Source organism: Ruditapes philippinarum, unplaced genomic scaffold, assembly GCF_026571515.1.
Source record: "Ruditapes philippinarum isolate M1 unplaced genomic scaffold, ASM2657151v2 ctg3371_1_1_1_1, whole genome shotgun sequence".
NCBI lineage: Eukaryota > Metazoa > Mollusca > Bivalvia > Venerida > Veneridae > Ruditapes > Ruditapes philippinarum.
In genome coordinates, this window is record NW_026864062.1 from 18,804 (window position 1) to 43,920 (window position 25,117).

General features: G+C 32.4%; 2 protein-coding genes across 4 annotated transcripts in view; one reads left to right on the forward strand and one right to left on the reverse strand.

The window, feature by feature from the left end:
* LOC132724305 (protein-L-isoaspartate O-methyltransferase domain-containing protein 1-like) lies at positions 1-9,928 on the reverse strand. Of its 3 annotated transcripts, none has more exons than XM_060709145.1 (5): positions 9,835-9,928; positions 7,620-7,984; positions 6,346-6,620; positions 5,424-5,541; positions 1-4,722 (listed from the first exon to the last, which is right to left on the reverse strand). In XM_060709145.1, the coding sequence occupies exons 2-5, from the start codon at positions 7,924-7,926 to the stop codon at positions 3,584-3,586; spliced, it is 1,839 nt and encodes a 612-aa protein (XP_060565128.1). In that variant the 5' UTR covers positions 7,927-7,984; positions 9,835-9,928; the 3' UTR covers positions 1-3,583. The 3 variants fall into 3 exon arrangements, with proteins under 3 accessions (XP_060565128.1, XP_060565127.1, XP_060565126.1); XM_060709144.1 differs by having other exon boundaries at positions 9,712-9,850; XM_060709143.1 differs by lacking the exon at positions 9,835-9,928 and adding an exon at positions 9,569-9,705.
* The window catches only part of LOC132724306 (lethal(3)malignant brain tumor-like protein 3), a 24,967-nt gene continuing 9,770 nt past the window's right edge, over positions 9,921-25,117 (forward strand). The window contains 10 exon segments of the mRNA XM_060709146.1: positions 9,921-10,074; positions 12,055-12,244; positions 12,528-12,634; positions 13,278-13,343; positions 14,708-16,333; positions 16,843-17,023; positions 20,248-20,380; positions 23,254-23,387; positions 24,392-24,474; positions 24,660-24,894. Coding sequence (XP_060565129.1) covers positions 12,079-12,244; positions 12,528-12,634; positions 13,278-13,343; positions 14,708-16,333; positions 16,843-17,023; positions 20,248-20,380; positions 23,254-23,387; positions 24,392-24,474; positions 24,660-24,894 — 2,731 coding nt within the window. The 5' untranslated portion in view covers positions 9,921-10,074; positions 12,055-12,078.

A 25,117-nucleotide genomic window follows, 5' to 3' on the forward strand; every position in this document is an offset into this window, starting at 1 on the left:
TTTGTAGAACCAAGTTTATTAAGCAAAACAAAGTGATAGAACAGGCTAACGGTTGAATCATGAACATTATTTACATGTTATAGAAGAGGAAATTTCTAAAATATTTATAATTCCAAATTTACACTGCTTCAAACCTTTGTATCAAAATGTTCTTGTCGACATTCTCAAATTTTCCTCAACATCATTTGTTGTTTTTCAATTGGCACGCAAATACTTGTTCTGCTGATATGTTGACAACTTGACATTAAAAACATCAATATTCCTGTTTCTTTTTTTATTATGATAGATCTAGAGAAAACGTGAAAATAAATAAAGGATTTTACATACAGGAGACAAGGCTTTCCTGTAAGCTTTGCACATCTGTACCAGTTCCCTTTATTACAAAGCATAGCTAGAGACATTTAAATCCGGAAGATATAACAAAACCTACAAAATGAATGTTACAATTAAATCCAACTGCTCAAACATAAATGCAAATAATATATGACCTATTCAAAACCTGTGCTATTCTGCCGTCACAAAAAATACCAAATAAAAAACAAAGCGAGAATGATCTTGAAGTAAGGATTAAACAAAAACTAAAACAAATATCTGAAAGACTCAAAAAACCTCTTTATCAACTGATTGGAAGAAAAAAATTTTAAAAAGCTGTAAAATTGTAACTTATATCCTTAAAAGAAACTGAAGTGGAAAAGAAAATGAAATACATGTATTATGATGCTCTTTAACAAATCATAAGTAAACTATGAAATGTTTTGACATTGAAATAATTTACATTTAAAATTTTTTTTTTTGGAAAATGCTTCATTTGCAATATTTTACCTTCCCTCGATGAATATGCATAATGAACAAACCCCTCTTTTAAATCTTAACTACTGAATGATAAAGTTTCAGAGAAGTCTGTTTCACAATTGAGCACCCAACAGGAGGAGTCCAGCCAGACTGCAAAAAGTGTACGCTGGCCCGACCCTATCCTGGCAGCAAAGATGTGTTGATATTGCCTACAACATTTCATACAAAGGATTAAACCATGCCTACATAATTTTTCCTATTTAACTTATCTAAATATTGATTTATAACACAAAAGTGTATTATTTGGCCATAATTTAAGTACATGTACATATATTGACAATAACTGCCTGAAACAATTACAGAATACAGTTGATTGGTCCAGTATCATCTAAGTTCAATGGCAAAAACAACTTGCCACATACAGTGTAGAAATTTACATAGATTTCATGTTCCAAAACATTCAATATCAATAAACTACATTTATGTACAGACTCTTTTATGACAAATTAACAATGAACTTATAATACATGCAACAAAATCTTCATATATAAATCAAACAGTGATCCTTCAAAATTTCTTCTACAAACTTTTCAAACTTCCATTCCTGAACTGTCTATTATCAGTTTCGGGGATATAAAGACGAAAAAAAATTTGCAGCCAAAACTACGGAGCCTGGTCAAGTCGCATTGATGTGTAAACTGAGTTGACTCTAAACTGGCTGAAACAGGTGCTTTCCTCAAAACTGGCTGAAACAGGTGCTTTCCTACTGTCTGTTCCAGTAAGTTCTATGGGTTATATCACAAATCTTAACTATCTCAATTATAATAATCAATTGCACATGTGAATTACATAATATAATAATATATAAATCATGAAATAATAAACATTTATCACAGATTATCGCATCCCTCTCAATACATTATCTTAACATCATACATAAATGCAGAAAATTTATCAAAATCCAAAAAAGCAACTGGATTGGTGGAACATTCCAATTTCCAAAGTCGACCTTAATCTAACACTTGATGATTGCATCAAAAAGCATTTTGTCATTAACATATGTGTTATTCATAATATGCAACCATTCATTGTTAATAAAGCATAGAAGTTGTATAATGTGACCTAGGGTTGTCAAACCAAGGCAAATGTAGGCTAAAATAACTGGCACAATCACATTTTTGGCAACTTCAAAACTTTGAAAACACTCTGTTGTAGAAAACACTCTGTTGTGAAATGAAAAAAAAAATATAACCGTCTCAAATTCAAAATCGACAGCCTCAGAACAAATAATTAATGACAACACTGCATGACGTAGTAAGACTAGCTTTACTGTATTCTAATGAATTCTAATGACAAAGGTAATTGTCACCAACAGTGCTCTAAAAATATACAAGAATACTACATAATAATTTTGAGTGAACAAATAATGGACAAGTCCTTTTTATCAACCAATTTTGAATTATTACTGCAAATAGGAAAGAATGAAAGGAAAGCATGTAAGATTGTGTCTAACACTTAAAATGAATGGAATAAAAACAAGCTCTATGATTTTCCCCACATTACCAGATTTTTTGTGCTACTATGAAACAAGTTCTTGAGATTTTAATGTATGTATTTTTTGGTAAACAATTATTCAGAATCCAATTCCAAACCACCGAAAAGAGTATGGTACTCAATCATTCAATGAATATTGGACAATACACCCACATAAAATAGTCAGTCAATTCATATGTCAGTATGTGTGTATAGTATACATATATTAAGCCATACGGAAGAAATATATAATAATATTAGCTAATCCAAATTGAACGATGACTTAACATACATGTAAAGATATTGTTACATGAAATGTTTTATTATTCCAGGCGTATGCACAGCTTTGATCAACTACATGTACCAAACAGCAAAATTAGTGCTGTAATACCAATATATTATCTACACTGCATTAATAATAGATAATATAATATGAACACAATGAATTTGTACAAAATATACACATTTTCGGAGCACTAAGTCAGCACTAAATGTAACAAATAAGAGAAAAAAATTACATTGTTATAATCATCAACAAATAACATTTAATTGAAAGGGTTAATAAAACCAGAGTTAGTAAATCAGTCTATTAATGCCACTATCTTATTGGTCAATTTCAAAAATACGGAAAGAAATAGCCAATCAGATGCCAGATTAAAGTAAGACTGCTCTACCAACTTTAGTTAAACATTTATGGCCCAAAGTGAAAAAACAATAATTATATCACAATTTGTCGAAGATGCATTATAATTGCCTTCATTATAAGTATTAATTTACTCAACAGGGGAGATCCATACCGAGTAAAACAGTATTTCTTGCCTTCATTTAGATATGATTAATCTTAAGTTAATACGAAAATTTTAATTTTCATTATTTCTTGCTTTCATTTAGATTTGATTAATCAAAAAGAATATTAAAATTATCATTTTCAACTTAATTATCACTCAAAGCATATCTCAAACAATATTTGATCAAAACAAAATCATACAATGTACAAGAGAACATGCATGTACATTAAGATGTAGAAATATTTCATCTTATCCTTACTTTTCAACAAGAATTTATAAAATTAAGTTTAACTGTCAGACTAGATTATAAATTCAACGGTCATCTATTATCCATGCATTAAAGGTAAAAACCTCCTTTACTGGAGAAAATTCAAGGTAAGTTAATATTCTGTGAAATTAGCAATTATACTGTTTTAAACATCAAATTTATCAAGTAAGTCATTCACCATACGGCCATGCATCTCTCTATCCTAATCTCTATAGTATTTAATATAAGACTTCATCGAAGATGGTAAGGGTAGGGAATCTATGGCCTCTTTCATGCACACTGACAGGGAAAGTTTTGGAACATCTTCCTCCTCTTCAGAAACTTTCTCCTCTTCACTCTCAGATTCCTCAACATCCATCTTTTGGGTTTTATTTTCAGAACATCCAGGTTCAGGATCGAGATGGCTCCAGCCTGGGGACGTCTTCTCACTATCACATTGACCCATTTCTTCTTCTAGGTGTTCTTCAACAAATGAACCAATCCCTGAAGTTGTTGATGTATCAACACTTGTGCTGGATGAATATCTCGACTTCCTTGGAGGTTCTAATGTCTTTCCCTGTGCACCATACTTTATAAACTCTTCAATGTTATATATCTTGTCATCTTCAGCATCATCATCTGTATCTGACCAGTGGGCGTCTGGAGGTTTCAGATTCTGTGTATGATTTTTGTTTCCATCTGGACTACGAGCTAATACATTTGCAATCATTTCATCAATCATGGATGTTGACTGTTGTGTGCTCTTTCCAGCATCTTCAGCTGAAGTATTAACCTCAGCTACAGAGTTTATAGCTTCATTCACTTTTCCTTCTTCATCACTACCGTAGTCACTTTCAGAATCACTCTTATTATCATTTGGCTTTTCAGATACACTTTCGACACTTTTTCCATTCTTTCCATTTGCCTTTACTACCACATCTGTCTTTACAAACTTTTTACCAACGTTATCAGCTTTCACACAAGCTCCCTTGTCCGTGTTCACTTCTTCATCTTCATCAGTAGAAAATTTCCCATCTGATCCATCTTTACTGTCTTCAACATCATTCATTTCATCGTCATTATTTTCTTCCTCATTGTTTTCAATCTCTTCAACTCTTCTGTCTTGATCCTCATCACTATCTGTAAGACTATTTTCTCTGTCAAACTGATGTAGTATCATCATTCCCATACTTAATGGAACAATATTTAGATTAGAAAGTCCTTTTGGGGTCTTCTTTTTAGGCTTTTTAGGGCGTTTACGAACCTTTGTCAGTTCAGGGTGCTCTTTATGTATGTTAGTACGTATTACACGCCTGACAGATGTCCGACATAACTCTTGTAGGGTTGGTTGCTCAGGCTCAGCTAAAGAAACAAAATAAAATCTCAGTACAAAATCTAGCAGGATAGTGGAAATTCTAAATGACCCTACAATTTTATTGTTGTACATAACCAAAATAAAATGTTCAGATGCCACACTCATTAAAAGGTATTTTTAAATTATGTACTGTTCTAGTTTATACTATAGTATAGTAAGTCTTCTTATAAAGTTTAGCTTGTAAAGATTTCATGGAAACCAATTGTCAAACTGAACAACAAAATCTGTCTGTACCATATATCAAATGTATGCATACTTGAGGTATTGATCAATCTTGAAAAGTTTCATTAAAATTATAAATGAGAAGCAGTTCGGACAAACTTTAAAAACAAAAATAATCAAAGGGCCATTACTCTGACAAAAACCATAGAACTACATCCACAACTAGACTTAATGCCTGTTAAGTTTGGATGAAACTGCACCAGTAGTTTTTGAGTTGTCCGGACAAGTTTTGTGATGGATGGACAGACAGACGAAAATTAATCCATATATGTTGCTGCTACTCTGTAGCAGTCAGAAATGGAGCGCCTCAATCATTTGTACAACTTTAATAAGCAAAGAAAACAAAATTATCATCAGTTGATAAAGATTCCAATATATATTTTTTTCAGATTATTTTTTTAATTATTTTAATTCAGACCAAGATCAGCAAATGTAACTGGAATGAAGGGCAGAAAAAGAAACTTACGAAGGTCTATCAAATCTGGAGGAGCATCTGGACTTGGTGAGACGAGAGTGGCAAATGACACCGGCAACTTGTTCTTGATATCCCACTCTGTTTCACTTACTCTCTTTGCTTGAATCAGCTAAAAATAAGCCAAACAAATTTATGATTCATTAATGTTTATAATGGTTTTGTTGGGCAACTTTGGCTAAGTGATTACGGTCATTAACTTTAAACCACTTGCTTCTCACCACTGTGGGTTCGAATCACTGCAGGGACTTTGGATTCTTTCACATGAGGAAGTTACACATGTATTAATTGAGGTAGTTAACAGAATTCCAATTGTTCTACTCCGATGCCCAATCATGCCTGAAATAATGCATGGTGGGACATCTGAGGTTTTCCTTCCCTTATAAAGCTGGAAAGTCGCCATATGACCTTTAAAGTGTTGGTGCCATGTAAAACTCAACAAAGCATAAAGTTTTTATGTTTGAAATAAGCTGCGTCATCTCTTTAACAGAAATAAGCTGCGTCATTTCTTTAACAGGGAGGCTACACCAGTACTAGGCAGACAAGACTGACAAAAGATAATCAACGAAAGTTCAGTGCCCTTTTAAAGGACAAAATATCTGCTAAGTGAACCCTGTCAAAATGAAGTCTGTGAGTGTGAATTAATTAATAATTGTTGTAAACTTAAGTTTTGAACTTGAGACATTTCCTCTTTAAATTTCATATCTAAATATTATAAACGAGTACTACACTATTATATGGTAATCACTGATGGGTGTAATGGTAATCACTGAAGACTGTTATCAACCATGATTAAGTGCATCATAAATATCTGAAAACAAAATGCTCCAAGAGCTATGTTAGAAGATTGTATGGAATTAAATTGATTAATATTTAACTGAATTAAAAACAGTAATGTTTTTATTTCTTCTCTTACCCTTTCATTTAATGGCATTACAAGCACACCGCCTATCTTCAACATATTTTTCATGTAATTTTCATGCTCCGGTGGACAACCAGCTCCCACATATACTCTGTCATACAGCTGACATCCAGAGTTCAACTTGAGACAGTTGCCAACAATGAAGGTTGGCTCACAGAAATCAAACTCATCAAATGCAGCACTGTTGCGCTTGAATTCTGCCAGTCTCTCCTGAGCATACTGCACCACATCGTCATACTGCTCAACACCATGATTCACACCATATGGTCCTGCAATAATCACATACATCAATTAAATAGGACCTTCAGTAACTAATTAAGTCTAAAAATTTCTATAACTATACAATACATGTATAAGCAAATAAAGACATTAATTTCAATTAGAACTACACATTGTTAAAGCAGTATGTCTGCAGATAAATGCTAATTCTTCCTAAATCAACATAATTTATGTCAAAATAACTTAAATAGCTCTTACACTAAGTAACAAGAGTAGAAATATGCTGGAAAAAAGATTTAGTTTAAGGAATCATATGGGTTGTGCATGCAAATATATTTCTAAATATCAGAAATTTTCTTTTCAAAATTCATTGTTTAAAAATTTATCCACGTTCTAGGTGTACTTCAAATCTGTGCATGAAACTTTTGAAGTCTTGATCAACATTCAACAATGAAACTGTACAAATGATTTTTACTTTTTTTAAGGGCCAATTTGGGGTCAAAATTTCCCCCTTGCAGAGGTGGAGCCATATAAGGCTTACAGCAAATTAACAAGGTATTGTATTCAGTATTAACCAATAATATCACAGAATATTTGCTTAAACAGGGCATAACTCTGTCAAATGAGTTGATTAAAGTGAAAATTTATCTTAACTTGTGTTTTCATATAACATACTTGCATGCAAATTATAAAAGCAATTTATGAAATCCTTAAAAAAATATCTTCAATAATTTCACAGGAATTTTGCTTAAAAAAATGGGCATAACTCTATCAAAACTTATTTGGTTGTACACTACAAGAAGAACTTTAACCATAGTTTTACGCCAATGCAGATGCTGGCACCGATTCCAAGGTGTCAAAGTATGATAGCCCCACTTTTTTTCCAGTAGTAAAAACTAAAACTAAAAGTCTAACATGTTAATATGAATCCCTAAGGGTATATACTGGTACATACATCAAGTAATTGTTTCTCTCTATCATCTTTCAGAATATTGTTTATGCAAAATATAAAAAAATAAATTGAAAAATATGTCTTAGTTTTGACCTACCTAATATCAAACCAACCATTGTGCTCAGATAGCCGGTCCCACTACCAAGGTTAAGAAATGATAGGCCAGGCTCAAGTTGCAAAGCCTCCATAACTTCAGAGTAAATGCATGGTGCTGACATATGTAAATGCTCGTGTTTCCATGCTAAATCTTTGTATGCAGCTTCCCGTTGATCTGGTAAATAATAGTCTGCACGGTCAACAGCACGGAAGACTTTCTCCACCAATGGTGTTTTAATATAGTCAGCCTCAAGGAGATTGTCAACCAGATCATCATTGTCACTGCCTGTGCTTACAGCTCCGCCCATGATGTATCTTCAAGGTTTAATCGTAAGAAAGATTTTTTAAAAATAAATCTTTACATTTCTGGAAAGATTGAATTAATAGGTTAATCATACAGAAGAGACATGCATGTATGGTACAGTAATAATCAGCCCAGCCCAAGGTCAATCCAGCCTCAATTTAACCCAACCCCATATAATTGTTTATTATGTATATCAAGGGAAAACCCGTGACCCCCAACCCCCTGTAGTAACAGAAAGAACTATTTCTTCAAAAGGGTGAGCTCTGCCTTAGTATGCCTTTTTAAGTTTTACCAGTTATACAGTTAGAGAGGAAACAGGGCACTTCACCCCCCACATTTTGAAGACTCTTCACCCCCCAAAATCAGTAAGACACTTCATCCCTCATCCAATATAAAGTTAATAATTCAACAACAAATAAAGTTTTTGTATTTTTATTCTAATATTTCTTTAATAACTTTTCATTATGTAATTCATATTTTTGCAGTCAACATAAACTTTTATAATTAATACATAACATGAAGTACAGTATGAGTTTACAAACACTTAGATATTGTAAATCTATGTATCAGCTTCAGAAGTTGGCATACCAATATTGCTGATTAAATGACAATAAAACACTTTAATCAATAGATATATAAATTGCTAAGTTATTTCTTTCATAGTATACAGTTTATAATTTTTATACCTTTAAACCCTGCTAAGTTACAGTCTTTAAGGACATTCTCACTTTTGATTCATGAACTTACTTCTTTACAAAATATAACCTATACAAATTAAGTTTAAAGCTAAATAAGGAATTGATTGCGCTGCCTGTTGTATTATACAAAATACTTTCATCCATTATGTGTTTATTGCATGTCACCTTGTTTATTCAACATGTTGATTGGTTGTTTGGTTTATTCAACACTTATCACATAATTGAATAGTTAATTGGATTAAAGTGGTATTTCTGTAAACTATGATATAAATGAAAAAGCTTGATTGAATGTCTGCAAAAATGGCCTAGGGTGAAGTGTCTGAGGGGTGAACTGTCTGCAAATTATTAGAGATATATTGGATGATGTTTCAAGCCAAATATCTCAGACTAAGCGCTTGGTGTATCAGATAGGAAGATTTAACTGTCTGATAACTTTAAGTTTTAAACATTAAGATATATAAGGAAAACCAATGTCCCCCTAGGGTAGGGCCAATATGTAGACCAGCAAACTGAACATGCATTCATTTGAACATAGTGCCACCTGATATTGTACTATGCATTGGGGTGATGTGCTTTATTGTGTAAAGGCCATAACTCCCTCTGACCCTACAAATCTAAGTTTGGCATGTCATTTAGTTATGTAAAATTGTGTCATGGACATGGGTATATTTTTATTTGATTTAAATGGTTCTGCAGAATATGATTGTTATTTTGTCACTTCAAGCTGAAAAGAAGGAAATTCATGCAAATAAAAACTAATAGATGACAAAAAATGATGAAAATCCACATCACATTATAAAGTTCCAGATCTAGGACATTTGCTTAAAAATCAGCTGGTTACAAGTCTGTGCCTCCCAAACATGAACCGATTGTTATACATTATATTTCAAGTAGTGGCTCAATCTACAAGATCGGTTTTCACTATCAATGAATAAAGTCATATATTACCAACAAAAACCCTTATCGGTTTAATACTGTCGCATGTGTCCCTTATGTCCGTCACACAAAATAAATGTCAGACCTAACCAAAACAAAAACAAATGAGGTCATGACGTCATAATGCTGTTCAACATAAAACTTGTATAAAATACCTTGACAGGTAAATAGTTTATGGTTAATTTCACAGTAAACAGAAGTATGAATTATCGCAGAAATATTTGTAGCTCTTAAGCTGAGCCATTCATGCATTTGTTTCCCTGCAAAAATTTTCTAACCTTTTTCTGTATCTCGGACCATCCAATAACTATCAAAGCTGTGCCGAATAAACCGGAAATCGCCAAACGAGCTTCCGCTATTCCCAATTACTCCCTACAATGCAAATGGCGCAAGGGACGAAATTATAATGTGAATTTTCCGTAATAAATGTATAGTAAAAAAGTTTGAGGTGTTTTTAAATTTTGTGAAAGCTAAAACTTACTGTGTTTTAAAACATTACTATAGTTTTTACTCTATTGGTAAGAAATCTTCTTGTTAATTTTACAAAATTTAACCTGATTTCGGTTAAGAGGTTGCAGTTTTCGTTTTCATTTCAATTAAATTGGAACTTTGCTGCGATTAATTCAGCATATATATCGTTAATGTTTTCATGGCACTAAAATAATTTCTTAATGTTTTATAAAGAAATTGTTACAACATTTTACTTTTTTTGAGTGGGTGATTGCAGTTGGGATATGATTTAACCATCTAAAATAGTTTGTTGATCACGTCCGTTGAAATTGGAAACGAGGCTACAGGACACGGCATATTTTTAAGTGCGCTTATTTACTGTTAACGCTTTATTTAACTTGAGTTAGTCTCTAATACTCAGCAAAATTTTAGAAAAATATCGTTTGAAGTAGTTTAGGGTAATTTTATTTTGAATAATCTTGTAATTGTTTCATAATCTTGATTTGGAAATTATGCTTAAACAAACGGATGCGTCGCCATTTTGATGCGGTCACGGGCATTGAGCACGATTTACAAGGAACAATTTGCAAATTATTGCAGACTTTAAAAAAATGTCATGCAAAATTGCTTTGAAATTATTCATTTCAAAATAATTTCGAAATCATTGATGATTTGCAATTGATTATTTATTTATGCAAAAATCATTTTCAGCAGAATTGAATAAAGGGGTTCTCTAAAGGGGAAATATTTACAAAATAATTGAGTCATCCAAAGGGTGCAAACTATTTGGGGTTTCCAATCTTAATAAAGTCATATTTTATATATACATTTTCTCCAAAAAAAGACAATTATAATAACATGATATGTACTGAGATTGAGTTAATTTTATATATTTATAAACTTGGAGGGTTAGTTATAACACTAAATAATTATTTAATACATGTATTATAAGTAAGTTATAATATTCTATTTTTCAAATGATTTATTTTATTATATGTGATGACTTTTTTCAAGGTATGATACAGCTTTTTTTAAATAATTTTTTTTACAAATATAATTACTAAGTTATGAAAGAAAGGAAAACGCCTAAATATTTATAAGCTTTTTTATGCAAAACAAATATTTGAAGTATATCCATAATAATTATGAGTTTAATTAAAATTGTCTTCAAGATTGTGTTTTTTTCCCAATAAGTATATTGAATTAAACTTGAGAAAAAAAATTACTGAAAGGTATGTGTAGGAGACTCCCATTATAACCTGCTTGCCATGGGACTTAATTAAACTTTAAGTTATTTAATAATAATTTACTACTCTAGTGTTGAACTTGAGATCACTTCCTTTACATAACCACTTTTATGTTGATGGTTTCAAGCTTTTAAGTTTCTGTTAGGAACATTATTCTTCTTCTCACCAATTTCCATGGTGCTTTCCAAAAATTTCATGTTATACAGAGGCACAGATCCACCTGGGGGGTGGGGGGACGTAAAGGTTCAACCCTGGCCTGTTAATTTTTTATTTCTTTAAAAGAAGGTACAAAATAAGTCAGATATCATTCAAAACTGTCCTATTACTAAATCATTGTTTATCGGACCCCTGCTGAGCTTCCTGTCCTAAATTATTTCTGCCTTATTTACTTTTGAATTCTTTTATTTATATAAAAAACAGAACCATAAAATTAATGATGTATAATTTATCTAGTAAGTATTTTTAAATCTTCTCTTTTTTAATATTATGCATCATTGGGGTGTAGAAATATGAATTTTGAATTGTGTTTGTGAAAACACTTCAGAAACCTGCATTTTATTTTTAGATTTTTTTAATTGATCAACTAGAAGCTTACTAAAATTTTGTGAAAATTATGTGGACACTTGTCTTAAAATTTCACCTAAAATGCACCAGAAGCCACCATTTAACAAGTAGCTTACATATTTTCCCAAAAAGGCCCAAACAGAAACATAATTAGAAATCTATGAGAGAATATAGCCATGTGTTTTAGGAGCTGTCTCGTAATTCTAAAGAGTCACATTATATTTGTCTTTGAAACAGTAAATACTAATCAAGTTGGAAAGAATGAATCCACAACAGGATAGTGGAGAGCCTCCTAGCAAGAAACAAAGGTCAGACAGTGCAGATGATCCACTGGTGAAACATGACCCAGTTGCCATGGCAACAACTGCACTGACTTTACAAACAGTTCCAAGTACTCTACCAACAGTAGACTTAAATGACCCACTAGGTAAAAATGACATATTCATTTAGCTATATCTTTATAAAGAGGATATAAATACAGCTTTATACAGTAAACAACAAATCCCAGTCTGAGGTTATGGAATATTTGATTATTAACCTTTTTAATAAGTAATATTTTTTCATAAATTCGAAAATATTGGAAAGGGAAACCACTCCATACCTGTAACAAGGGGAGCTAGCATGAGCAGGTTTTTTTTTTAAAAAATGTAGCAAAATGATAATACATGTATGTCTAATTTTCATAAATGTACTTTATTACAAATACACAGGAAAAGGAAAAGCGTTACCAAGAGCAACTGTTGCTATAACAACAGGAAATGTTAGACCCAGTCTTCAGTCACATACACAGGCTGTGACAAGTGACATAGTTATGAAGGTAAGCATAATTTCATGGTTGCAAGTTTTCAGGCATATGCCTGAAGCTCTGGGGGTTTTTTGTGACAAATTTCATCATGTTTTACTATTAGATTATGTAGAATTACAGTTTTCAGGTTTTTCGAAATCTTCAACTTGCAATTGTAATTGTAATTTTACTTTTGTCATCTGAAGGCATGCAGCTTAAAGTAACGCCAGAGCTAGAGAACAACAGCCTGCGGCACTGTGGTCTCCTAATTGCTAAACAATGAGATATATTTCATGTCATTTTTGTGATAAATACTCTTCAGTCTTTTTGTGCAACTCCTAGCCCCTACATTTCTTAAGGAATTTCAACTAAATTGTCACTCATAACCCTTTGTTGTTGTATATTTTCATGTATAACTGAAAGCAGGAAAACTGTTCTGCTCTTTACTTTAATTAGGCCTGAACTATTTTTGAAGGGATTTCCCAATTATTTTTTTGCAGAAAACCTTGTTTTGTGACCATTCCTGACACAATCATGTATAGTAACATGTTTGCATGTATTTATAACCACAGGCCTAATAGCGAATTTTTGTAAAATCTCCATAGTGTTCTCAAATAGGGTTATCATTTAATTGAATTTGCTCATTAATTATTTTTATCTACTTATAATATTTCAGACACAACCTGTTCAAAGTGCCCGAATATCCATTACCAATCCCCAGTTTATAACCACTCAACAATATGTAAGTTATACAGTTTTGTTTTCATATAATTATTACTACCATTTAATGATAAATGTAAATTGTTTAACTGTATCAGAAATCTTCTTTTAGTTTGATTTCTGCATGAAGTCAAGGCATTTTTTGTCAAAGTTGTGAAGGGCCTGTTCATTTTGTGAAAAAAAAGCACGATATGTCATAAAATTGTGGAAAAAAAAGACATATTACTTGGCATTTCACGAGATTTTGAAACCGGAAATGGTTGATTATAATTACTGACCTGTGTAAAATCTGCTTCAAGTCGGTACATTAACCCGGTAAACATGTGCAAAAACCATTTAACTTTATTAAAACTATTTATGTGTTATTGCAATTAGCGTAAGTCAAGTTTTACTGGAAGGTAAACAATGTATTTCGAAGACAAAGTGCCAATATTTTGTGAAATCTCTTTTGAAATTGTGAAATTTTTCTGCTGCTTTGTGGAAAAAAAAGTGCAATTTTGAATTGTGAATGGGCCTTATACCAGCCCCTGTTCTAGAAGGGAAAAAAAGCCCTGGAAGTAATTTGTTGTTTTGTTGTTGATGGTTGTTTTAATAGACCATATTAGGTATTAGTTTTTTGTTGTTTTTTAACAAACTGTTTAAGGTATTTTCTTCAAACTTCAAAATATTTGTTGATTATTAAGGGGAGGTAAGTCTTCCATGACTTCTGCAGAATTATCCCCCCTTTTCTATGTTGCTTTTATTTAAATATCCTTATGTGGAAACAATATTAAATGAGTTCTATCTGCCACAACCATTGTCAGGTCCAATGAGAAAAGGGCAAGGGTGCTGGGATCTGTAATTACAAAACATAAAGTAGTATGTTAAAAAGAAGTGCAATGATTGTGATTAAAAGTGCAGTGGTGTAGGAACTTAAAAATTTGTTGATGCATCAGGATTTTTGCTTGTCACACACATTTTCCTGTGCAAAGGAATAGTGTAGGATACCCAGGGACCTGTTAAAACAAAACTTAAAACAGACCATTAGATCAAACTGCATTGACATAGGTACTCTAACCTTTATACGTAGAGGCACCTTAAGTCTTATCTATTGGCAATGATCTTTTTCAGTTAAAAAGTCAAAGGTCAGGGTCACAATTAATTTAACGGTTTTGATTAATATGTGAATGCCTCTTAATGAGAACTGCCTGTCAAGCCCATTTCAGGCCAAAGGTCAAGGCCAGTGTGGCCTAAATTAAAATTATCTCTTTATTTAGAAAAAGTGTAGTTAACTACCTTGAGAAAAGTTGTGTGTACTGCTCTTAGTATAGCTTTTGTTTTAAATATTTGAATTCCTAAATGTTTTAATTTTAGATGTTTAAACTTTTATTCTTTTTTCGTTGACAGATTCCAATACAGCAGACATCAGATGGTACATTTACGTTTCAGCTTACTCCAGGTTCTTATGGTAGCCAGCCAAAGTCTCCAGTCACCCCTCCAACAAGTATGACCTTGACCTCTGCTGGGGCACCAAGATATCCTTCCCCTCAGATCATTACACTCCCTAGCAGAACAACTGTTGCAAATACTACAAGTGCAAAACCAGTCAAGCCCACTTTGACAGTAGTGGATGCCAGGAACCAGCAACCAGTCCAAAGGGTGATACAGTCTGATGGTGGTAAACCAGTGGAACCAGTCAAATTAGGGCCTGGGCAAACACAGATAAGTTTCCAAGTTCCACTTAATTGGAATACACAAGGATCTAAATCTTTACTAGACAATTCAAAAACTGTATCATTAGTGCCATTAAACCCTTCAGAACCAAACTCACGTTCATTGTTGCAAGGGAATGAGACAATGACGTCACAGAGTGGTGTTGCAAATATAACTGTTCCAAAAGTTACTCTCTCTGGGGTGCCTAATACAGCACCTAAAACATACATTACTGGAAATAAAGTTTTTGGAAATTTAGGCACTGGTCAAGTGATTACACAAACAACAACTGGATTAATAGCAGTTACAAAACCTGGTCAAACAGCATCCATCGCCCGAATTCCAAAAGGTTCTTTCATGATCAGCAACAAACAGTATACAATAGTTCCATCAAGTACTGCCCCTGTTGTAACCCAACTTGTGAAAACTGAAAAATTAAGTAAAGGTAAAGTCACCATGGCTGAAGCTCAGATAATGTTACCCACTGGACCAGCTAAGATTTCATGGCCATTACAGACGCAAACTTGCTCTTCTGACAGTAAACACATCTTGATAACAACTCCTGGACAAGCATTGGCTGGAAAAACAGCAATTCCTAAAACTCATTTGGTTGTCACAACAAGTGATTCTAATATCAAAGTCTCCAACATTTCACCAGCAGTCCCAACAGCTAAAGTTGTAGAAGTTGGATCACCTAATAAAGTTGCCATGGCAACAGGAATTCAAGCTGTTGGGCAGAAAATGAATGCACCTACCACCAAAACAAGCATAATACCAGCCCAGAAGAACTGGGAGTTAGTAAAACAAAGTTCTCAATTGTTGCCAGGTAACTCATCAAAATCTCCTTCTCCTGTTGTTGGAAACAAAAATGGTAGTAAAGTTGAAGATAAAGTTCATAAGGATACAGTTACTGATGTTAAACAAGCAAATGATAAACATGTAAAAACTGATGTTGAAACAAAAGGAAAAACAATGGAAAATAAAGAGAAAAATGTTAATAAAGGAAGAAATGAAATGGATAATAGTGGTTTGTCAAAGAAACAAGTATCAAGGAGTGATTCAAGCAATGGAATAGAATCAAAGGAATTTAAGGAAGGAATTGAAACCACTCAGAATGACAACAGTAATGACAGTGTAGAAATAAAACTGGAGAATGTGAAAGATAACTCTGAAAAGATGGATGTTGATGATGTAAATATGGAATCTGTTAAAGAAGAGGCCGATCAAGGGGAAAGAAAAGATAAAAAGGAAGATTTTAATCCTATGGATGCTATGATATGGAATAATGGTATAGGGGAATTACCAGGCAGTAATTTAAAGGTAAGTTCTTGATTTAGTCTTAGATTCTGTATATACTAAATTTTGCCTGAGGACGCATAAACATAATTGATAGTAAACAAACATAAATTCATGTGCCAGCAAGTGATAACAGCATAAGCTGGTTGGATCCAGTCAATTGGAAGAAAAAAAAGGTCGTTACTGAAGTACTTGTGCCAAGTTGCTTAAGCCTCATAGTTAAGTACATAAATAACTAAAGGGATATATCTTTCTTTTGCTGTATCAGAGGTTACTATTTTGGTATGGTCACTGGATAAGGGTTTAATGTAATTGAATAAGTGATGTTGCCTTGATTGTAAAGTTAATGGAGTAAAAATTGAGATTTAATAGTGAATTTTTTTTCTTTTCATATTTAACCAGTTTCTAAATTATTATAGGAAAATACATTTGTATGTATAGAAATGCTCAGAAAAGTTAATAACGTATGTGATAATTATGTAAATATGTATACATATTGAAATGTAAATCTGAGTTTTCTGATATTTTTCCAGTTCCATTTGAATGATCTCGGTATTCTTGAAGTTTTGAATGATGACCTTGAATGTAATGAGACCTTGAATACAAGTGATGAGTTAGATCATATAGAGACTACAAATGACACAGAGAAAGAACCCAAACAAGAAAAGAAGACAGAAAAGCTAGAGCCGGGAAGTAAGCAGGGTAAAATGCTAAGTAATTCTGATTATATGATGATTGATCATATTTTTATATTTTTGAAATTTTATTGAAATTGTGTAATCTATGCTTAAGGTGAGCTATTGTAAGACCCGAATAATGGATGTCTGTTGTTAAAATTTTTATTTAAGGTAAACAACATATTACCCTGAACCACAATCCTGATGAAACTATACCAGACTTGTGTGATTCAGTATCAAATTTGCACAAATGGTTCTGGTCTGCTGAACAATATGGGCACCAAAGTTGAAAAACTTTTAAACAACATCTCAACTACTTGGTAGTTATCGATGAATCTGTGCAGCTGAATGATCAATCCTTTAAAAATTGCTCAAATGGCTCTAGTTTGTTGAACAAGAAGTGGCTGCCAGAGCTACATTGTAAAACTGAAGATGAAATTTAAATGACATCTTCTCCTCAGTCTCTTGGTCAAAAGTGATAAAAATATTTCCATGTACTGGCTTTTGATGAAACTAAACAGGAATGATCTTAAGGTGGTCCTCTTTAAGGATGTCATATCTCAAAATAGAAAAAGCCTATAAATGACATCCCTTCCTCAACCACTTGGAAGATTTTGATGAAACTGTCCAGCAATGATCAATATGGTCCTTCTGTAAGTGTCAGTGGTTTTGGTCTGTTAAACAAGATCAGAACAAGAGCTATATTTATAAATAAGCTTTAAATCACAACTCCTCCTGATTTGATACTTTGGCACAAGAATCCTTTAAGAAGAATTAACTGAATTTGACCTTGACCTTTAGTTTACCTTGAGATTTAAGGTCTCCATTGAGGCAATAGTGCTTTGATCAGACTTAAGCTTTGTACAAAATTACCTGAAATGAAAAATAAATTCATTTATCACATCATTGTAGAAACGTATCCAACACTGTAGTTTCAAAATTGAAAACAACAAATTAATGATTCCCTAAAAGTAACAAAATGATGTTATAAGCGTATTCTCAAATTTTTATGCCCCTGCCATATAGTGTTACCCTGTTCCGTCCTTCCGTCCTTCTGTCATTCCGTCATTCTGTCATTCCGTCATCATCAGTTTCCGTTCATTATCTTAGAAACTGTTGCACGTATTCAACTCAAATTTGACATATGGATATGTCATGAGAAAATACAGGTCAAGTTCGAATTTGGTCATGGTTCGATGATTTTTGGCAGAGTTATGCCCCTTTTACTTTAAAATAATATGAAATTTTCAGTTTCCGTTCATTATCTCCCCAACGGTACAACACATTCAACTCAAACTTGACATATGGATATGTCATGATAAAATACAGGTCAAGTTCGAATTTGGTCATGGTTCGATGATTTTTGGCAGAGTTATGCCCCTTTTACTTTGAAAATAATATGAAATTTTCAGTTTCCGTTCATTATCTCCCCAACGGTACAACACATTCAACTCAAATTTGACATATGGATATATCATGAGAAAATACAGGTCAAGTTCGAATTTGGTCATGGTTTGATGATTTTTGGCAGAGTTATGCCCCTTTCACTTTGAAAATAATATGAAATTTTCAGTTTCTGTTTATTATCTCCCCAACGGTACAACACATTCAACTCAAATTTGACATATGGATATGTTTTTGGAATGCCCAGGCCAAGTTTGAATTTGGTTATGGTTCAATGATTTTTGGCAGATTAATGCCCCTTTCACTTTGAAAATAATATGAAATTTACAGTTTCTGTTCATTATCTACCCAACAGTGTTACATATTAAGCTCAAATTTGACATATGGATATGTCAAAGGAAGGCACAGGTCAAGTTGGAATTTGGTCATGGTTCGATGATTTTTGGCAGAGTTATGTCCCTTTCACTTTGAAAATAATATAGATACATCTTAGGAATAAGCAGTTTAAGTTTGAATTTGGTCGTGGTTCAATGATTTTGGACAAACTTATCTTTCTTGAATGTTGGAAAAAGTTTGAACTTTCAGTTTCAGCACTCATACTTTTGTGGAAATGTATGTAGCCATTATTTTGGCTACAAATATGAAATACGCTTTTTTCAAAAGGTTAAGACTGAATAATTTCAGTGCCTTGAACATTGTATGAAATGGTTTGTGTTAACATTGAAAAGTTTTAAGGGCTTTGAACTTAAAATGAAAAAAATAATTTGTGCAAACAAATTTGGAACTAAATATTATAACATCTGAAATTTTGGCTGCATGCGGGGGCATCCGTGGCATGATGACACATTTCTAGTTTATAGTAGCAATTTCAAACTTAAGTATCTGTGTAACAACATACAAAATAATTCCGTGAATATGATATCAACAATATAATAAGCATATCCTCAATATTCATCAATAGTAATTTCTAACTGTCAGTATCTGTAATACTTGGTATATCATTTCTCTCTTTGAATGCATAATATGCATACATAGCATACATTGTTGTAACATTTTCAGAGCGAGAGCACATTAGAACATTAAATTTATGATTATTAAGATTATTAAAGAATCTTTGTCAATATAACTTTCTCTTTTCAAAGACAACTTTATACAAACTAAAACAAGATGATATTCATCGTGACAAAATTTACATATCCTTTGTTCTCTTAAAATATCCGGTATCTACCTTTTTCAATTTCTAAATCTTGGGAGGAAAACCGAAGTTTAGCAAGCATTTGAATTTTCAAATTGTCACTACTGTTAAGTAATATTCATTTTCAATATTGCGTTTAAACTGTCTATATGCATACAAATTAGAACTATCATTTATAATTGTTTGCCATTCTTGTAAATATTGGTCCCTTAATTTTTGTACAAAGGAATTTACAAAAAATTCTTCATTATTGACTGTTTGATTATACCAAATGTAACCAAAACCAATTTTTACACAAATTTACACAAATTTTTTCAGAGTTATACTTACACTCATTCAATATCCTCTATGTATCATATGGCGGGGATATTAATTCAACAAAATTGCTTGTAACATCTAAATGCATTGTTTTATTCAAAATCAATATCATTATTTAGTATATGTTTCACAATTGGTTTTTTGTTTTATTGATAATATTACATGAATGTAACAGTTTTATTATACACGTATATATGTGTTAACGGTTGGAGTAGAAAATAATCAAATAAACTATCAATGACTTGGCATGGAATCTGCTGGACTTATCAAAGGTGTACATATGTGTACATATGATGCTAAAATAACTGTGATTTAGTTTAAAATGTCATTAACATATGTTTTAGGAACCTCTAAAGAAGTAAGCAACAAGGATGAGATAAGTCAGTGTGAAAATTGTGCCGAATACGGTTTCACAACAGACTTTTATAAAGATGGCCGCTTTTGCAGTCAGACATGTATTCGAGCTTTCGAAAGCAAGTAAGTAAGAAATGTTTTGAAAACTCCGGGGATATTTTCTTTTTATTATTTTCATAAGGTCAATAAAGTCGTGAAGTTTTGTTTATTGGACATCCATATGTGAGACAACCTGTGTTAATTTGTACTGAGCATTTATACTAAACAATATATGACAAATTGTCGTACAAACTGACTTATTTTGTTGGTAGTCTGTCTTTCTTTCTGTCTCTCTGTCTGTTCATGCATTTTGGTACTTAAGTAGCTACCAGAACAATTATAATTATGTAACTGTACTTTTTCTTTGATGTCATTCATTCTGTAAGCTCTCTTATTCAAGATTCTTCAAAAATGATTGCTCCAAAATACTTTATAAGACACTATAACTGTAGATAAATTTAAAAGTCATTCTCACACTCTGCCCTCTTGTTTTAATATTTTCATTTTGGTTTATATTTTTGGCCTTTATTATGCCCCCGCCATGTAATGGCCAGGGCATATAGTGTTACCCTGTTCCGTCCTTCCGTCATTCTGTCATTCCGTCATCATCAGTTTCCGTTCATTATCTCCCCAACGGTACAACACATTCAACGCAAATTTGACATATGGATATGTCATGAGAAAATACAGGTCAAGTTCGAATTTGGTCATGGTTCGATGATTTTTGGCAGAGTTATGCCCCTTTTACTTTGAAAATAATATGAAATTTTCAGTTTCCGTTCATTATCTCCGAAACGGTACAACACATTCAACTCAAATTTGACATATGGATATGTCATGAGAAAATACAGGTCAAGTTCGAATTTGGTCATGGTTCGATGATTTATGGCAGAGTTATGCCCCTTTTACTTTGAAAATAATATGAAATTTTCAGTTTCCTTTCATTATCTCCCCAACGGTACAACACATTCAACTCAAATTTGACATATGTATATGTCATGAGAAAATACAGGTCAAGTTCGAATTTGGTCATGGTTCGATGATTTTTGGCAGAGTTATGCCCCTTTTACTTTGAAAATAATATGAAATTTTCAGTTTCTGTCATTATCTCCCCAACGGTACAACACATTCAACTCAAATTTGACATATGGATATGTCATGAGAAAATACAGGTCAAGTTCGAATTTGGTCATGGTTCGATGATTTTTGGTAGAGTTATGCCCCTTTTACTTTGAAAATAATGTGAAATTTTCAGTTTACGTTCATTATCTCCCAAACGGTACAACACATTCAACTCAAATTTGACATATGGATATGTCATGAGAAAATACAGGTAAAGTTCGAATTTGGTCATGGTACGATGATTTTTGGCAGAGTTATGCCCCTTTTTCTTTGTAAATAATGTGAAATTTTCAGTTTCCGTTCATTATCTCCCCAACAGTACAACACATTCAACTCAAATTTGACATATGGATATGTCATGAGAAAATACAGGTAAAGTTCGAATTTGGTCATGGTACGATGATTTTTGGCAGAGTTATGCCCCTTTTTCTTTGTAAATAATGTGAAATTTTCAGTTTCCGTTCATTATCTCCCCAACAGTACAACACATTCAACTCAAATTTGACATATGGATATGTTTCTGGAATGCACAGGCCAAGTTTGAATTTGGTTATGGTTCAATGATTTTTGGCAGAGTAATGCCCCTTTCACTTTGAAAATAATATGAAATTTACAGTTTCTGTTCATTATCTACCCAACAGTGTTACATATTCAACTCAAATTTGACATATGGATATGTCAAAGGAATGGGCAGGTAAAGATTGGAATTTGGTCATGGTTCGATGATTTTTTGGCAGAGTTATGTCCCTTTCACTTTGAAAATAATATAGATACGTCTTAGGAATAAGCAGTTTAAGTTTGAATTTGGTCATGGTTTAATGATTTTGGACAACCTTATCTTTCTTGAATATTGGAAATTTTTTGAACTTTTTGTTTCAGCACTCATACGTTTGTGGAAATGTATGTATAGCCATTATTTTGGCTACAAATATGAAATATGCTATTTTCAAAAGGTTAAGACTGAATAATTTCAGTGCCTTGAATATTGTATGAAAATGGTTTGTGTTAACACTGAAAAGTTTAAAGGGCTTTGAACTTAAAATGAAAACAATAATTTGTGCAAACAAATTTGGAACTAAATATTATAACATCTGAAATTTTGGCTGCATGCGGGGGCATCCGTGGCATGTTGACACATTTCTAGTTGGAAATGATTTAACTTTCTGCAATCAGAATTAAAGCAGGCCAGCTTGCTGAATAAAACCTGGAATTTATTTTTGAAAAATCTGTCAATTGTTTTGTCTTAAATCTGTAAAACAAGCTGACACACTAACATCTGTTCTATTTCTGACATTAATTGTTCCCGTGATATTGATTTTATAAATTATTTTATATTTCAAATGTTTCCTATATTTAACATATTCTCTGCATAAATTTCATTTTCATTTTTCGTTAGCTAGTTTACTATGATTGTACTGTATTAAAAATGTTGTCTAATATTCCAATTGGAATATAGATATTCTAGAATGCCTGATAGAATAACTGATATTGTGTATTTTATCTTTGTTTCAAGAAATGTTTCAGTTAAAAAAATTTAAGTTAATCTTACAGAAAGCAAACTTCTGACATTAATTCTAAAGTCATTTTTGCAGGAAAAAAAACAGTTAAAAGTGTATGAAATATGTGCTTATGTGTGGATTTTGAATAAATTATGCTTGGAGGAATTTCTATCATTGGTAAATTTGTGTGTTTTGATTTAAAATGTTCATCAACAATATTTTAAAGTTAAACAAGAAATAATTGTAGCAGTGCATAAAAATTAAAAATCTTTATTTTGAAGATCTTATTCCTGAAACAAAGGAAAGGTTGAAACTTTTATGTGTGATGATTTTCAGACATATGAGGGAAGTGAAAAAGCAAGGAACTATGTCAAAGATGATACTTAACATGAAAAAAGGGAAGAAAAAGTTGCTGTTAAAAGATGGCGTACCCAAAGATAGAGATGTCAAAGCTGATCCTCCTACTCCAGGTTAGTGAACAAAATTGTTTATTTAAAATTTAGTTTATTACAGAATTTATTTTAGTTTGATTGTTTAGGAAACTATAAGCTTATAGATAGTCGAAGGTCGGCATGAGACAACGACCACCAATGTCATTTTACAAGTGACATCAAAAGGCATTAACATTGTCAATGATGTTAAGAATAAAAAAGTGAATTGCCCTTGAAATGTTAACAGGGCTTCCATTAGGTTTCAACAATTGTAGGTTAAAAGACTGCAAATTGACATTGGAAGTCACATTTTATAGGTAATGAGGGGAAAGTATTATATTTTGGAAGCCACAAGCCAAAATCAAGGAGTAAATGACTCCCAAACTTCCACTTTTGGAAGCCCTACGTTAAAAATAAATATGAATAGGTACTGAAAGCAAATTTCTGAATTTTATAAAATTGAATATCCTAAAGAATAGAAATGTCAATTTTAAAGAAATAATGAGTGGCATTCAGTGTTGTTTTCCAATACAGACATTATTACCCTCTTGAATCTGTTCCTAGAACCAACCAGTATTGAGCAATGAGTTAAAAGTTTCTTGCTCACTGAAACAACAGCTTGCCCGTGACAGACGTTCAACCCAGGTGGATAGTGATCCTTTGATTACTAATCCTATGCATTACCCACTTGGCCATGCTGCAACATACTGTGTAATTGCTACAAAATACTGTGTAATAACACATATATTGTGCATTATTTCATACAAATCCTGATGGGCCGTTACCTAACACATGTTCCTAAATTATGTTGTTTTACTACTTTGTATAACTCGTCTTCTTGACCACCTAAATAAAATGAAACTGTGGTCACCTTTGCTTTATCTACAGAAATCACTATGTTTAGATCTACATAAGATTTTTTTTTCAATATTTAGTTACAAAATATTTAAGATTTACTGTTTAGTTAAGAGTTCAGACACTATGCTTTTTAAATGTAACTGAATGTTTAAAAGAATAATTTTGATTTTCTCATTTTATTGTAGGCAAGAAATCCAAAGCGTTTGTTTGGACAAGATATCTTGAACAGGAAAAAGCTGTAGAAGCCCCAGCAAGACTTTTTAAAAATGTAAGTTAAGAATATTCTATTGGGGTTATTTGGGAGCATAGTCAGGGGAGAGAATACTGTTTTTAAATTCTTGAAGAAACAGTTGCTATTTTGAAATGGCTAAAGTAAAATATAATAGTTTAAATAAATGTATGAGGTCATTCTTACTTTAAGGCACACTAAAAAGTTTTCTTGTATCTTTTCAGCCATTCCCCTCGGTGAAAAATAATTTCCGTATTGGAATGAAATTGGAAGGTGTCGACCCAATGCACCAATCAAAGTTCTGTGTTCTCAGTGTAGCGGAGGTCAGTGGGTACAGAGTGAGGCTACATTTTGATGGTTATTCTGAATGCTTTGATTTCTGGTTAGATATTGACTCTCCTTTTATATTTCCTGTCGGATTTTGTGAAAAACTTGGGAAAACTCTCCAGCCACCTAAAGGTAAGGAACATGAAACCTATCTTCAGAGGTGTCTTGTGTTCTTCATGTGCATGTATTATAATATAAAAGTTAATAACTATGTGAATAACTCATTTTTTGGGGATCTATTATACAGTTTTGAATGCTATGAATTTGATATTATATTGCTTGACAAAATGATTTTAGTTGTTGACTTGGTGTTTGCACTGAACTGCCTGAGTTGGCATGAAATAATGTGAAAAGG